This window comes from Balaenoptera acutorostrata, chromosome 9 (genome assembly GCF_949987535.1).
Source record: "Balaenoptera acutorostrata chromosome 9, mBalAcu1.1, whole genome shotgun sequence".
In the NCBI taxonomy this organism is placed as follows: Eukaryota; Metazoa; Chordata; class Mammalia; order Artiodactyla; family Balaenopteridae; genus Balaenoptera; species Balaenoptera acutorostrata.
In genome coordinates, this window is record NC_080072.1 from 39,558,604 (window position 1) to 39,575,015 (window position 16,412).

Below are 16,412 nucleotides of genomic sequence, written 5' to 3' on the forward strand. Positions count from 1 at the left end.
GTTCCATTAGAGATGAATGATCTTGGATAAGTTACTTCACCTCTCTGGACTTTGGTTACCCCATCTATAAAATGAAGAGTTTTATAGAGTCTAAATGGTTCAGCTGATTTTTAGGGAACACCAACTTGTATCAGATATTTCTACTAAGAAATGGGGATACAAAAAGAAATAGTCCTACCCTGGAGTCGTTCCCATTCTTTTCTGTAAGACAGCCATATGCAGATACATTATAGTAAAACATAGTAAAAGCTTTCAGAGAATTGGAGTCATAGTCATGGGAACCCAGATGATAGAGAATTAGCGCCACCTATGGGGTCAGGGAAGGCTCATTTGATTTGGGTCCTGAAGGAGGAGAAGGATATTCTCAAGAAAACAGAAGGATGAGGTGCAGCAGGATGTGGCATGGGATAGGTATTCCAGGGAGAAAACCAGCATTCACAAAAACTCAGAGTTTTAGGAGAGCGTGTATGTATGAGGGATAGTGAGAAGATCAAAGTGGCAAAGACATAAATGATCTCTAGGATCCTTTTAATCAACAAAAAGAAACATTCAGAGTTTTAATTAAATTTGCTAATTAAAAATTAGCCTTACTTTTTAAGGCTAGCTAAATATGTAGCTTAAATTTTTTTGAACTTTTGGTCTATTACTAAAGTACTTCATTTCTGCAATGCTTAGGAAATTAAGGCTCAAAATATTTTTAAACTCAAAAACTTTGAATAAGATTTACTTATTAAAACTAGACCAATTTACTTGTATACATTGTGCCTCAACGTACAAGCTAAAATTAAAAATCTCTCCAAATGCATTTATGACTTTCTTAATTTCTTCTTCTTTATTGCCTAATTTAAGATGGTCTCTTCAACTGTTACTGTTTTTTGTATTTTTCAGGTATGGAAACTGTTCCTTGGTTTCCAAAGAAGATTTCTGACCTGGACCATTGTGCTAACAGAGTTCTGATGTATGGATCCGAACTGGATGCTGACCATCCTGTAAATATTTTACATAAATATTTTCATGAAAATAATTTAAAGCAAACTAAAAAATTAAGGGTATTATTTTTCCTTTCTGGAGAAAGTGCTTATTCTAGACTAAATAGGATCTTGATTAATCTGGGTTTCAGGAAGTGTTATTAGTCCTTCATGTTGGTGGACTTGAAACCAAGTGACTGAAGAGCATCCAATTTCATTGGCTCCAAAACATCTGTATCATGCCTGGAATTCTTATCACTAAGAGCTATTCCAAGAATTACTCTACAATGAACACCGTATCTGCAGTCGGTTTCTATCAAAACGGGCATGGGCTATTGGAGAGGGGAGTAAAGATAGGAAGGGGAAAATCATCACCCACACTGCCCAGCATAATTGGTTTATTATGCAGTTGATGAATTAGGAAGCTGTTTCCTTGGAAAATCATATGGGATACAGTACAGGCATGAGTTGCAGAATTAGTAAGTCTAGAGCATTAGGACTTCTTATGGAGCTCTAGGATCCTAGGAGGGGAGGAGAGAAGAGAGTCAGCAGTAGAGTCGCACAGACCAGGGATTTAATCTAGCTTCTACCACTTATTAGCTGTGTGAATGTGACCGTATACTGCCTTAGACAACCCCCAGCCGATCCATCCATTTATTCTATAATATCTTATTGAGTAAGTATTGGAATTAATAATTTGCTGTACCTGCCCTCTGGGAGCTTCTAGTCAAGTTGAAAAAGTAAATCACACACACACACACACACACACACATACATATATAAACACACATACAAGATTTAAACATGAAAAGTGTGCTAAGTGGCATGGACAGACTGCTTTGAGATATACACAAGAGAGTAAACACTTCTAGCTGAAGAGGTCAGAGAAAGGCAACCTCGTTAACTTGGCCTTAAAGAATTTTGGCAGGAAAGAGATGGAGAGGAAGGACAGTTCATTGCCAAATGAGCAAAGGTTCAGAGGCAAGAAAATCTGGGGCATGTTTACGGAAAGGTGTGTACATCAGTTTTACTGACCTACTACCAAGTCCTGCTGATTTTCACCTCCAAAATATTTCTTTAATTTGTTCCTTGTTTATTCTTACTACCACATCCCTTAACTGGTCTTCCTGCCTCCAGCCTTGCCGCCTCAAACCTGTCCTCCTCATAGTCACTAGAACGATCTAAAGCCTCAGTGTGACCGTTATCCCTCTTGTGCCTAAAAACCACCAATGGTACCTCAGTACAGATCTAAGAAAATTGAAAACATAAGTCCACGCAAAATCTTCTACACAAATGTTCATAGAAGCATTATTCATAGTAGCAAAAAAGTGGAAACAACCCAAATGTCCATCCACTGGTGAATGGATAAGTAAAGCATGGTATGTCCCCAACATGGAATATTAATGGCCATAAAAAAAGCATGAATTACTCAACATGCTACAACAGGGGTGAACCTTGAAAACACTGTGATAGTGAAAGAAGCCAGTCACAAAAGGCCATATATCGTGTGATTTCTTTTACATGAAATATCCAGAACCGGCAAATTCATAGCAACAGGAAGTACATTACTGGTTGCCAGGGCTGGGGATGAGGGAAAATGAGGATAGACTGTGAATGAGTAGGGTGTTTTTTTTCAGTGTGATAAAATGTTCTGAAATTATGGTGGAGGTGGTTGCACAACACTGTGAATATCCTAAACCCCCCTAAGTTGTACACTTTAAAATGTCAGTTTTAAGGTATGTGAGTTATATATTGATAAAGCTGTTATTTTTTTTAAAAAAAAACCCCAATGGCTTCCAATTACCCCAAGACTAAAATCCAAGCTCTCAAACAGACCTTTACTAGCAGACCTGTAACTAGTCTTCACCATACTCCACCTCACTCTCCAGGCTCCAGCAACGTTGCATTACCTTTATTTTCTTAGGCGCAACATACTGTTTTTCATTTCTGTGCTGTCCTTGGTGCTGTGCTTTCTGTCCTCCTCCACCTGGCTCTCTCCACTCCTCTTTTAGCTTAGGAGTCATTGCTAGGGACCCTTTCCTGACCCCCACTACCCTCTTCGCATACTCTGGTTTATGAGTTTCTTTTTGAGTTCAAGTGGTATTTTGTGCCTGTCTCTAATAAGGCACTTACCATATTGTTTCAAAATAATTGGTTAAAATAAACTCCTTGAAGACCCAGATTGTGCTGTGTTTCTCTGAATTTCAGCACAAGGCCAGGTGCATAGTAGGGACTTGTAAATCTGTGTTAAACACACAAGTCTCATTCTTTCCTTTCAAGTGTCCTCCCCTTCTTTCCTATTTTGTATTATTGGCTATTTCCTCCTAAGATTTGCTTTTTGATGCCTTATTTTGTCTATTTTTTTCTTAAATATTTTTCATAGGTATAAATTCTAATGTTACTATTTTGTCTATTTTTTATCATTATTTGCTTCTGCAAATGATTAATATGTCTGCATTTTGCAATAAAATCTGAGGCTAGATTCAGTTGCCATGATTTCAAATATTAGTAATTACTACTTTGTTATTAATTACAGGAAAATATAACTGAAGATGTAGTCAAATGATTAAGAAAAAATTCACCCTTGGAAAAGAGCCATGTATTTTAACTAGGGTGGTGCTTTTCTTTTTCCTCAAACTATTTTATTTTTGTAGCTACCGTAGTATTTTTGTATCTCTAGTATCTTTTATCTTTGCAGCCACTATTGTATGAATCTGTCATATAATGTTGACTTTAAAATAAAAATGATCATAAATTTCTGAACAGTGCTTGCTCAAAATAACAGCTATATAGCCCTTCAATATAGTCACTTGAATAATAATGAAATGTTTTCTAAATCATTTGTTAAGTATTTTTTAGTATGCATATTTAAATACTTTTCTTTATCAGGGCTTCAAAGACAATGTCTATCGTAAAAGACGAAAGTATTTTGCAGACTTGGCTATGAACTATAAACAGTAAGTGTACTATAAAAATAACTTATTCAACTTTGAACTAATGAAATAAATGGAGTAAATTATGCCTATATAGTAAATAGAAAACAAGATACGTGCTACTGTTTATTGGATGCTAATTCAAGATAACTTCTCTTTATCTCATTAGTGGAGACCCCATTCCTAACGTTGAATTCACTGAAGAGGAGATCAAGACCTGGGGAACTGTGTTCCGAGAGCTCAACAAACTTTACCCAACCCATGCCTGCAGAGAGTATCTCAAAAACTTACCTTTGCTTTCTAAATACTGTGGATACCGGGAAGATAATATCCCACAATTGGAAGATGTCTCAAACTTTTTAAAAGGTAATGAACTGATTAATTTTTTGTAAGGGGACTATTGAACTCCATTTCAATCACAATAGAATTTTTAATAGAGGACTAAAGTCCAGTTATTTGGGAGGTCAGAATTTTTCTGTATTCTGTCCTGGCAGTTCTCCAGGCACCACATTTGAAGAGGGACATTCATAACCTGGAGCAAATGTAGAGGAGAGTGAGCAGAATTGTAAGAGGATTGGAAAATGTATCATATAAATAAAATTTGAAGGATTCTCAGGGTGTTTAACCTGGAAATTTAGGGGACTTTACAGATTTATTTAAATATTTGAAGGTCGTCTTATGTTATAGAGGGATTCCTATGTGGCTCTGAACTAAAGGACAGTCGGATAGAAACAGCAAACTTTTAGTTCGAAACGGAGAAGATCCTGTTAAAAGAGCCATTTGAAAATGGGACAGGCTCATGAGATGGTTAGTTCCACATCCATGGAAATGTTCATGCAAAAGTTCCACACCCACTAGAGGGATGTGATAGAGGAGATTCAGGCACCTTCGGGAAGGTTGGAGTAGATGATCGCTGAAGCCCCTTTCCACACTAAGATTCTATCATTTTCCCAAAGAAGACGATGTGTTAGTAGAAGCATAAACAAAGACTAAGGACAATTTTGCTCCTTTTAGTTCATCATGCTTATTTGGTCCAGGCTTCCTTATTTTTTTTTTTTTTTTTTTAAAGATTGATTGATTGATTGATTGATTGATTGCTATGTTGGGTCTTCGTTTCTGTGCTAGGGCTTTCTGTAGTTGCGGCAAGCGGGGGCCACTCTTCATCGCGGTGCACGGGCCTCTCACTATCGTGGCCTCTCTTGTTGCGGAACACAGGCTCCAGACGTGCAGGCTCAGTAGTTGTGGCTCACGGGCCTAGTTGCTCCGTGGCATGTGGGATCTTCCCAGACCAGGGCGCGAACCCGTGTCCCCTGCATTAGCAGGCAGATTCTCAACCACTGCGCCACCAGGGAAGCCCTCAGGCTTCCTTATTTTTTCTCACTAGTATAGGAAGTAAAAGGATCAGTGATCTCCAGGATCTACAATATGTAAGAAAAATAAATATCCCCCTTTGATCTCAGCAGATTAGAACCTTAGGGAAAAAAATAGGCATTATGTTTTTGACTCAAAGGGAGTTTATCTTATTTCCATCATGATCTGAAATTACTATCTTTGAATTTATTATATAGACTGTTATAAAAATATACATATTTATTCAAGTCCATAATTCTCATTCCTCAACCACTATACACAAAACTAAGAACTAAACAGGAGAGGGCAATATAGTTTTTACAAGGGAAGAACTCATATAAGTGGTTCCTACAAAAACTAGATTTAAAAAAAATAGTGATTCAGAATGGCAGAGAACCAAAGCACATGACCTTGTGTGGCTTAACAAAGATGGACTAGCATATGCTACAGAAGTTGTTATCAAATCACACTTGCATGCGATCTGGAGGAAATATTTTGTTATAGATGCGAAACTGAAAGCTGATCACTTGGGGTCTGGAGCTTGAGCAGGCTGCAGAGCTTGTTGCTAAAGGTGTTTCAAGGGAAAGTGTCAAAGAGAGAAACCAATATTAAAAGACAGTTCAAACAAAACATGAGTTGGAAGGGGCTACCTGCCCTGGCAAATATGGTGGCCACTAGACAACCATGGTTGTTTAAATAATTAAAATGAATGTAGGGACTTCCCGGTGGTCCAGTGGATAAGACTCTGCCTTCCAATGCAGGGGGCATGGGTTCCATCCCTGGTTGGGGAACTGAGATCCCACATGCTGCGTGGTGCGGCCAAAAATAAATAAATAAATAAAAGTTTAAACAAATAAAATGAATGTAAATCAAAATGTTAGTTCCCCAGCCACATTAGCCGCATTTCAAGTGCTCAATAGCCACATGTGGCTAGTGGCTAGCAATAGGCTAGATGTTGAACATTTCCATCTTTGTGAAAAATTCTTTTGCCCATCGGAGTGGGAGAATCCAAGTACAAAGCATTGGGGTGGAACTGGAATTACCAGAGTGTGAGAGTTTGAAATGAAGGACAAGATCAGAGCTTATAGAGGTCCCCAGAGCCACTGCAGCTTAGTGGAAGGTGACTTTTACAGTGGGCATGCAGACTCAGGTATTGGGGAATGAAAGAGCACCATCCAGTTTAGATAAAATAAAGAAACTACAAGAGGTAGTACTGGCTAAAAATGACATAGTTTTAAAAATGGTTCTGATCTAAATTAATAGATCTTGTTAGTGAGTTTTTTTAAAAAAGAAAAGTAAGATTGTCTAGGGGATAGTCTAAGCCCTTCAGGGAGACAGCAAGGTGTAGTGTAAGGCTTGGTTTCTCATCCTACCTTTATCATCTACTATGTGGCCTTGGGCACATTACTGAGTCTCTGAGCCTTAGTTTTATACTTGTCACAATGAGGAGACTAAACTTTAACTCATATTGTAAATATGAAAGGACATGTGATGTGTAAAAAATCTAACCCATTGCCTGGCCATGGTAAGTGCTTAATAATTATGACTTCCCTGAAGTGCATGTATGATACATTTTAGTTTCATGTTCTCTCTCAAAGTGTTACCTCGTGCCACTGGCAGAAGTAAAATGTTGCAGTAAATAGTCTATTCTAGTGAAGATTTTCTCCTTTGCTTTGCAGAGCGCACAGGTTTTTCCATCCGTCCTGTGGCTGGTTACTTATCACCAAGAGATTTCTTATCAGGTTTAGCCTTTCGAGTTTTTCACTGCACACAGTATGTGAGACACAGTTCAGATCCCCTCTATACCCCAGAGCCGTAAGTACTTCTACTGCAGCATCCATCCATCAATATGGTACCTACATCATGATTTTTTGTGAGGATCAAGCGAATTAGCACATGTAAAGTATTTTGAATGGTGCCTGGCATGTAATACATGTTCCATGCTCTATACATGTTAACCATTATTATTACCATTGTTAATTGACAACCTATTAGGTGCCAAGTGCTGTCCTAAGCATAGGGGATGTAAGACTGAAAAAAATCAAAGTTTCCTGCCTTCATAGAGCTTATATTCCAATGGGAGATATAGATAATAAACAAACAAGTAAATATATATATATATATATAAAATTCAGATGGTTATAAGTGCCATGGAGAAAAATAAAGTAGGGAAAGAGGACAGAGTTGTGTGTGGGTGGGTGTTTCTATTTTGAAAAGGGTGATCAGAGAAGGACTGACTGAGAAGGTCACATTTGAGCAGAGACCTGGTTTGGGGGTTGGGGGGATTGACATGTGGATGTCTGTGCGTATTTGTATGAACTTACATACGTTTGTTTGTGAGTGGCCAAGGTTTTGAACCAAAATAGTTCCTTTACTGTAATAGTGTCCTTTGTGGTCCATTTCCAAAGTAATACCACCTGATCAATTTGAATAAAAGTAAGATCAGGTTTTGATTTGATTGAATGGTTGATTATGCATTTATGTTAAATGTCACAGTGTGACAACTTGTACCTCTTTTTCAGAGATACCTGCCATGAACTCTTGGGTCATGTCCCCCTTTTGGCTGAACCTAGTTTTGCTCAGTTCTCCCAAGAAATTGGCCTGGCTTCTCTTGGAGCTTCAGAAGAGGCTGTTCAAAAACTGGCAACGGTATAAATCTGGAAATAGCTGTATAGATCAGTAATCTTTAACTGGGGTGGGATGTGGGTATTTGTGTAGTTTAAAAGTACCTACTCAAGATGAGCATTAGAAAATTTGTCTTTGCTCATATTTAATTTAATTTAAATAATTTAAATAAAATTAAAGGAAGATGTAAAAATTTAAGGCTTATCCAAAGAAGACCTGAGCTTTAACAAAAAAAAAAAAGGCAGAGAAACAGAGAACACTAGAATACAATAATGTTAACAGTTGGTATACCTTCTTTTTTTAGTAAAAATGATAGGTTCCCTAAAAATAATGCTAAAAATATTTTTGAGCACTAGGTACAAAACATGCTGGAAATACAAAGATGAATAAGGCCTGGTTCCCACCTTCAAGGAACTTATACACAGACACTTATGTTAGAATGAGAGGAGGTCTGTAGAGAAGCTCAGGCAGGGTGCTCTGGGAGTGCAGAGAACTGCCTGGGGACGGTTTCATGGAAGATGAACATCTGGACCAGCCCTGGGAAGATGAGTAATGCTTTCACCTGCCAGGAAAAGAAGGAAGAGCATCTCAGGATGAGGGCACACAAGGAAAGACAGGAGGTGCTTGGTGTACCTGGGGAAATGATAAGAAGCTGGAGCAGAGTGTGTGAGGGTCGGGGAGGTGGTGTGAAATAGGCTAGATGGTTAGAACAGTGCCCTCAAATTGTGGTTTGGGGACCCCACAGGGTCCTTGAGTAAAAGATCCTTTCAAAATGCAGAGTGGATTTTAATGTGAGAGACAGAGTTCATTGATATGGTTTCAGATTCCACATTACAGCTGTACTTTAAGAAACTACCACTTGTTGAGTTTTGATGTGTCAAAGAAGAATAGCCACAATTATCTGAGAAGGCTATTACAATATTCAACCCTCTTCCAACTACTTATCTGTGTGAGGCTGACTTCTCTCCACATACTTGAACCAAAACAACCTATTGTGACAGGTTTAATACAGAAGCAGATGTGAGAATCCATCTGTTTTCCAGCCAGACATTAAATAATATCAATCCGGACACTAAAAAGATTTGTGACAATATAAAACAATGTAACTTTTCTTACTGTTTTTTTGTACAATATAGTCACTTTTGATTAAAATGTTATTTGTGTTACCACAAAATGGTTTATTATAATTTTGACATTAGTAAACATTTAAATTTTTCTCAGTTTACATTTTTAATATGGTAAATATAGCTAGCTCTACCCCACATAAACAAAAGGTCTTTGGGGTCCTCAGTAACTTTTAAAAAATATTTATTTATTTATTTACTTATTTATTTTGGCGGTGTTGGGTCTTAGTTGCCACACACGGGATCTTCGTTTCGTCATGTGGGATCTTTAGTTGCGGCATGCGGACTTCTTAGTTGAGGCATGCATGCAGGATCTAGTTCCCCGACCAGGGATCGAACCCGGGCCCCTGCATTGAGAGTGTGGAGTCTTACCCACTGGACCACCAGGGAAGTCCCTCCTCAGTAATTTTTAAGAGTATATAAGAGTTCTGGGAACAAAAGTTTGAGAAGTCTGGTTTGGAACGAGGCCAGATTGTAGAAATACTTGTGAGCTATCCTGGGGGTCTTGGATTTTATTCCAGGGTACTTTGGGTCAGTGACTAAGAGTTGTAATTTGTTTTAAATTGAGTCCTTCAGGATGTGAAAGTAATACTGATGTCCTTTTGCAGTGCTACTTCTTCACTGTGGAGTTTGGTCTATGTAAACAAGAGGGACAGCTAAGAGTCTTCGGTGCTGGCTTACTTTCTTCCATCAGTGAACTCAAAGTAAGAGCTGTAAATCTTTGCACATAACCATATTCACTTAATGTAATTGATATGACCTGAAATAGTTTCTGGATTTTAATTAATTTATTTTTATTATTTATTTATTTATTATTTTTGGCTGCCTTGGGTCTTAGTTGCTGCATCAGGGCTTTCTCTAGTTGTGGCGAGTGGGGGCTACTCTTTGTTGTGGTGCACAGGCTTCTCATTGTGGTGGCTTCTCTTGTTGTGGAGCACAGGCTCTAGGTGCGTGGGCTTTAGTAGTTGTGGCACACGGGCTCAGTAGTTGTGGCTCGTGGGCTCTAGAGCGCAAGCTCAGTAGTTGTGGCGTACGGGCTTAGTTGCTCTGCGGCATGTGGGATCTTCCCAGACCAGGGCTTGAACCCACATCTCCTGCATTGGCAGGCGGATTCTTAACCACTGTGCCACCAGGGAAGCCCTAGTTTCTGGATCTCAATAAGAGCTTACTGTGGAAAATACTTGGGGTGGCAGTAAACATTACCTAAGAGGCATTTTTCTCTATTTCCTAAGTTTTCTGAATAGATATAGATAACTATTCAGAATGTAGTTATATCTTTTAAATAAAAAAGTATTTTAAAACAAAGTCTTGCTGTTTCCTCACCATTTTTGGTGTGCTAGCAACAACTTCAGTAATTTCTAGGGAATTCTTTTTTTTTTTTTTTTAATTGCATTTTTATTTATTAATTAATTAATTTATTTTTTTTTAAAATTTTTTTATATTTTTATTTTTGGCTGTGTTGGGTCTTCGTTTCTGTGCGAGGGCTTTCTCTAGTTGCGGCAAGCGGGGGCCACTCTTCATCGCGGTGCGCGGGCCTCTCACTGTCACGGCCTCTCTCGTTGCGGAGCATAGGCTCCAGACGCGCAGGCTCAGTAGTTGTGGCGCACGGGCCTAGTTGCTCCGCGGCATGTGGGATCTTCCCAGACCAGGGCTCGAACCCGTGTCCCCTGCATTGGCAGGCAGATTCTCAACCACTGCGCCACCAGGGAAGCCCCTAGGGAATTCTTTGAGATGTATTACTTATCCAATAAAGGAATGAACATGTTTGTTGAGTGGTGGATGTGCATGAAATATTGTCCACGGTACAGTCTTTCTCTCAAGGAGCCTACCACCTGCTGGTGGGTACAAGTCATGTATGGGAATAACTAGTGCAGGGTAGAAAGCAGATGCCATAATGCAGGAATAAATAAATAAAGATCCTTGGGTACCTCCTACGTGGAGAAGAGTGTTAGAACAATGGAGTGGTCTTGGGGCATTTATAGGGAATAGCAAGCCATTTGTTTTGCTGGCTCTGGCAGTTGTGTGTAGAATGTGATCATGAAAACAGATAGTATCCTTTGATTCACTGACTCTTCATCCTCTAGCACGCACTTTCTGGACATGCGAAAGTAAAGCCCTTTGATCCTAAGATTACCTGCAAACAGGAGTGTCTCATCACAACTTTTCAGGATGTCTACTTTGTATCTGAAAGCTTTGAAGATGCAAAGGAGAAGATGAGGTAAAGTATATCTTCCTCATGCCTTAATTTTCCTCTGCAAAAGATAGGTCCAATAATGGTAACAAGTCACAGAAGTAAGCAGCTGGATAATTAGAAGCCCACTAGGCACCTTTTGCCTGTAACACATCTCTCTTTCACAGTAAATATTTAGGGTGTGTTGTTTATAATGATGTTCAGTGTTGCAAATATGAATCAGATACACTGAGAAATTGGTTACTTCCTATTCCTTCCTATCAGAGAGTTTATAATCTAATAGGAAAAATAAACTGTATGCAAATTACTATTTAACAACTAGGAAGCCTTAAAGAGATACAGATGAAACACTGTTCTGCATTTTATTCAGGAGCGATTCATTCCAGCTAGGGGAACAGGGAAAGCTTAATGGCATTTGAGAAAGGACTTGAAGTATACACAAGATTTAGATATGTTAATTTTTAGACTAACGGACAGTATTTGGTTTTTATCATTTTCTCCCTAGAAATTGATTGCCTCATATTTGTTTTCTTAAATAGAGAATTTACCAAAACAATCAGGCGTCCATTTGGAGTGAAGTATAATCCGTATACACGGAGTATTCAGATCTTGAAGGACACCAAGAGCATAACCAGTGCCATGAATGAGCTGCAGCATGAGCTTGATGTTGTCAGTGATGCCCTTGCTAAAGTCAGCAGGCAGCTGAGCATCTGACAGTTGCCAGTCCTAATCCCGAAAGCATCTGAGCATTCAGAGGCCTGTGGGCCAACTGTTGCTTTGCTTGATGACCTGGTTGTGGAGGAACAGCAGCCAAACAATATTCTCTATTCCCATTCCTTAATGGACCATTAGTCTTTGAAAATGTGTACCTGGATACTCTAGCCACTACTTTTTTTTTTTTTTCTTTTGGTAACAGCTTTAGTGAAGTATAGCCTAATTTTATTTTCCCCAGTTCTTCTTGAGTAAAATGACTTTGATGATCACTTAAAATACCTTGGTGGTTACTATGGAGCTGATCCATATTGTTACTTAAGATTCTCTTATTTCTACAATAGCTTACTTATAACTGAATTTGTGCCAAGCTTGGTCACATTTACATGCCCAAATTTAATAGGGGATCAGCTGTCTCTGCTGCTAGCCTGAGCAAAAGCAGAGAGGCCTTTGCATATGAAACATACCTGGTAAAGAGCAAATAGTCTATTTTCAAGTGTAGTGTCTTGTAGGGAAAAAGGAGTATCTAAGTCTAGAAAGGTTGATTGGAGTATAATCCTTAAGTCCAGGTGAAGAATTTGTGACTTTATTTTGAAGGCACTAGGGAGCCCCTGCCCGAGTGACCATCCTCCTTGAAACTCTTTTCTTTCTGTGGCATTGCATATGTTTTACATTATCTGTCCTACTCAAGAGGCCAAAGGGAACTTGCAAGGCCCTGAACTCCGACATGCAGCCCCAGAGAATATCCTCAGGTTAGCAGGAGACAGTGTTGTCAAAAGGAGAGTTCAAACTGAGACAGATGAGAGGTGTGCAAAGTTTAAGTTGGAAAAGCAGTGCCAAGCACTTTATTTCCAAGGTATAAGGTGAGACCATAAATAGGAAGGCCAGGCGTGACAGTTGAGTGTGGGGAAATGGGGAGGAGATGGTGTAAGAAGAGCCAAGAAGAGCATTTTAGGACTGACACTGTAATAATGAAGGCTGCAAACACTGGCTTTTATGTGGTATCAGCGGTGTAGTACAGGGAGCAGGCTTGGTATAAAGCGGTAAAGCTGGAATCCCCAGGATAGGCTTGTGTCTCTTCAGTTTGCTCCTTTCCTCCCCCCACCCACTAAAGGAAGACTTTCCTCAAGTTTCTGTCTTTAGCCCTCTTCTCTCTCTGCTCTCTGTTCACGGGAGATGTCATCCGTGTCCATGACTTTCTTATTTCGTATGTCTCCCATATTTGCAATTCTAACCCTGACATCTGTCTTGAGTTTTTGCCCCTTACATCCAGCTGCCTGCCAGATATTTCCATCTAGATGTCCCATGAATTAGGCCAATGTTGTGCAACTTCTTGTGGCACCATTCATTAGAATGAAATGGGGTTATGCAACATGGCAGCCCTGCCAAGTATCTTAAACTCTATAGGTCCGAAAAGAAACTCAGAATCACCAGAATATTGTGCCCCATCAGTTTCCTCTCCCAGTGATCTCATTTCTACTAATTGTATAAGGGTCATATTTTCAGCCAATTTCCCATTCTTAATCAGCTATTTAAAGACCGTGTCCTTAATTTTTTCACATTAATAGTCAAATTGAATACCATTTAACATGTTTTATTTCAACAGACAACTAGGTATTTTAATCCTTTTTAGGCCTCAAAGGAAATTATTTTAAAAACTCTTAAAAATTTATTTCATTTTGTGTTATACAAGGAAATAGAATTAGGAAGAATAATTCATGCTACTTCAGATTTTTACATTACTTATAAATTTTAATAGCTGATCAACTGTTAAGTATACCTTTGATAGTACTAGATCTAAGTCAGCTAATCTAAAACCTTTTGAAATATTGGTTAGGTAGTTTATAGTTAGTGTATTTGGTTGCAAGGAAATCTATGAAGCAAACTATGATAGATAGCAAATAACAACAAATCATGCATACATGGTATCTGGTTTGGTTATTTTCATATAACTTTGATCATTGCAAATAATCGTAGTTATTGAATTTTTAAATGATGGTATTTCAAATCACTCTATGACAAAAGCACACCAAAGTAAATGTTAAAGACACAACGATTATAATTCACATCTTCAGAATAATGGAAATATTTAATGATTGGTTTCAGTTCTTTCTTCTAACCTCTGAATTTATGATATTTGGTAAATGAGGAGTTCTGAGAGTCTTAGAGTTTTCATGCATTTTAAATATATTTCTTCAAATATATGAGAACAGAATTGAACCAAAAGTGTGGTTCATAATTCTTAATCAGTGAGTTATTACTCAGAGACATAGATGGTATTTTCCTGACTTTTTGAAGAATGCTCCAAAATCTGGTTGTCAGTTGCCTGCATTTCTTAATCTGCCTATTTCGTCATTTGGAGTTATACAGTGGTTATGACACACCAAAGTGTACAGAATTATAGTTCATTTTTAAATTGCCTTCCAAACTGAAAAAATAAAAAATCCTGGAATTGTCTAAAGGAACACATAATAGAGTTCATATATTAATTTCTAGAAAATGTATAAAGATACTGTGGTCTTATTTCAGTCTAGTCTTTATTTTACTATATGATATACATTTATGACTTGCAAGTTTGTTATTCAACTGGATAATAAAAGGACACAAAATTCATGTACTCACTAAGCATTTTTTTTGTCAAATGTATGTTAAAAACTGATTTAAATGTATATTAGCAATTTCATTAGTTTCAGAAATCTGTAAGATCCTTATACTTCTCAGAAAGCCTACAAATATGTGAGGTAAGGGGAGCCAAACACACCTGGAACCTAGAAACCACTTTTTGGAATTCTTGATAAAGTCTCAGTCTCATGTTCCTCATCTGTAAAGTGAGCTAAATCTACTTTACTGGGTAACTGTAAGAATTATGTTGTGAGAGGACTTGTAAAAAGAAACATTAGCCATATATAAAGAATCATTAATCTCCTAATCAGAGATCCCCATAGCTTCTGGATGATTTTTATCTTCCTTCAGAGGGAATTAACTTTTGCATCGAGCAGATAGCATATAATGGCAGGGGAAGCTCATCTTAGTCCTGGCAGGGATTAAGCCAACTTGAAGCTGCGTTTCCGTCTTTGTGAGGGCTGGTTTATTTCCAGTTCACCTCTACTCTTAGGGTGCAGCCCTTTAGGGATCTCAAAGGAAAGCTACATGTGTGTACCAGGGCTTCTCCTTGGGGACCCTGGACTCCTAATTTTCTCCCCTCCTTTACTCTCATTCCCCCCCACCTCCCGACACCATAAAATTGCTAACAGTACTGTTCAGTTTCTCAGCTTCTCAGCTGCTGCTTTCAGCCCAGTTTCTTAGCTCCAAGTCACTGCTTACTAATTAGCAAATGCTTCAAGCAGAAAAGTAGTGCCAAATATAATCTCTCAGCTTTTAGATCTTGGCCCTCCAAGTTCTGGCTGCTTTGATAGCTCTCCGATGACTTGAAACAGATTTAAAAAATATTTTCCCCCAGTTTTTCTAATTGTTTTTGGTGACAGAACTGGTCTGTAGCTAGCTAATCTGCCTTTATTTAAAGTGGAAATCTGACCTTGGAGTAACTCATTTAACTTCTTTGAGCCTCAGTTTTCTCATCTATAAAATAACAATTCCAACAATACTTATCATACCAGTAATATTGAGAGGATCAAATAAGATCATCTAAAAGAAAAAATTTCCTAACCTGTATAGTATAGAGAGATACTCTGTATACTTGAAATACTTTATATTTTCCTCTTATGGGAAGACAAATCACCTGAAAGTGATACCAATTTAAATCTAGCTCCATTCAAGAACTGCAACTCAACCAAGCTGCTAATGGGAAGAGCTAGTCAGTGGTACGTACATAGGTGAAATCGTAGCTGCATTTCAACACATCCCAACACTTCCAAGAAATTGTATTATGGGATAAAACATAATAATATAACTGTAAGTTAAAGTTACAGTTAATATAAATTGATGCGTGTATATTCAAGGGATGAAACTGGGAAAAAACTGTATCCTTCCAGACCCTCTCTCTATGAAAACTGACTCTGGGTAGTTCCTTCTTGCCCCTTTGGATGAAATCTCAGGTCTCTGTCTTGAATTTTCTGCTCACTCTAAGTCCTTAGCTTCTAATCTCCCTCTCCACCCCACCCCCCGCCACCGATTTCAGTATTTTAAAATTCCAGTGTTCTGTAAAAGTTCAAAACATTAGATTTTAAGGTTAAAGTTTTTCTTCTTCTCTAGAACTGAGAAAGGAAGAGGTGTGCTTTGCGTCTTTATTTTCTTGCTCCTTTTTTCTTACTCACAAGAAGCCTCTGGCTTCTCCAGGGTTTGGGAATGGTGGTGGGGAGGAGAGGTGAGGAGTAGGAAGTTCTTTTTGGTCTGATACTGTTGTGAGTTGGCATATGTGCTTTCTGTACTTGGTAAGTATTTAATGCTGACTCATTCTCTGTGGGTGTTTTGAAACACCTTCCCGATTCTTATTTCTTGGGATCTCTTGATGTGGGTAAACATACCTCTCTGACTGGGCTGTTGAATTCAT

General features: G+C 38.4%; 1 protein-coding gene across 2 annotated transcripts in view; it reads left to right on the forward strand.

Annotated features, from left to right (window-relative positions):
• The window catches only part of TPH1 (tryptophan hydroxylase 1), a 28,024-nt gene extending 13,528 nt beyond the window's left edge, over window positions 1-14,496 (forward strand). For both annotated transcript variants that reach the window (XM_007174852.2, XM_007174851.2), the window contains exons 4-11: window positions 889-989; window positions 3,858-3,925; window positions 4,071-4,267; window positions 6,931-7,066; window positions 7,774-7,900; window positions 9,609-9,704; window positions 11,085-11,218; window positions 11,731-14,496. In XM_007174852.2, the coding sequence (XP_007174914.1) occupies window positions 889-989; window positions 3,858-3,925; window positions 4,071-4,267; window positions 6,931-7,066; window positions 7,774-7,900; window positions 9,609-9,704; window positions 11,085-11,218; window positions 11,731-11,905 (1,034 nt within the window). In that variant the 3' untranslated portion in view covers window positions 11,906-14,496. The remainder of the gene's footprint in view (window positions 1-888; window positions 990-3,857; window positions 3,926-4,070; window positions 4,268-6,930; window positions 7,067-7,773; window positions 7,901-9,608; window positions 9,705-11,084; window positions 11,219-11,730) is intronic.
• Window positions 14,497-16,412: the final 1,916 nt, after the last annotated feature.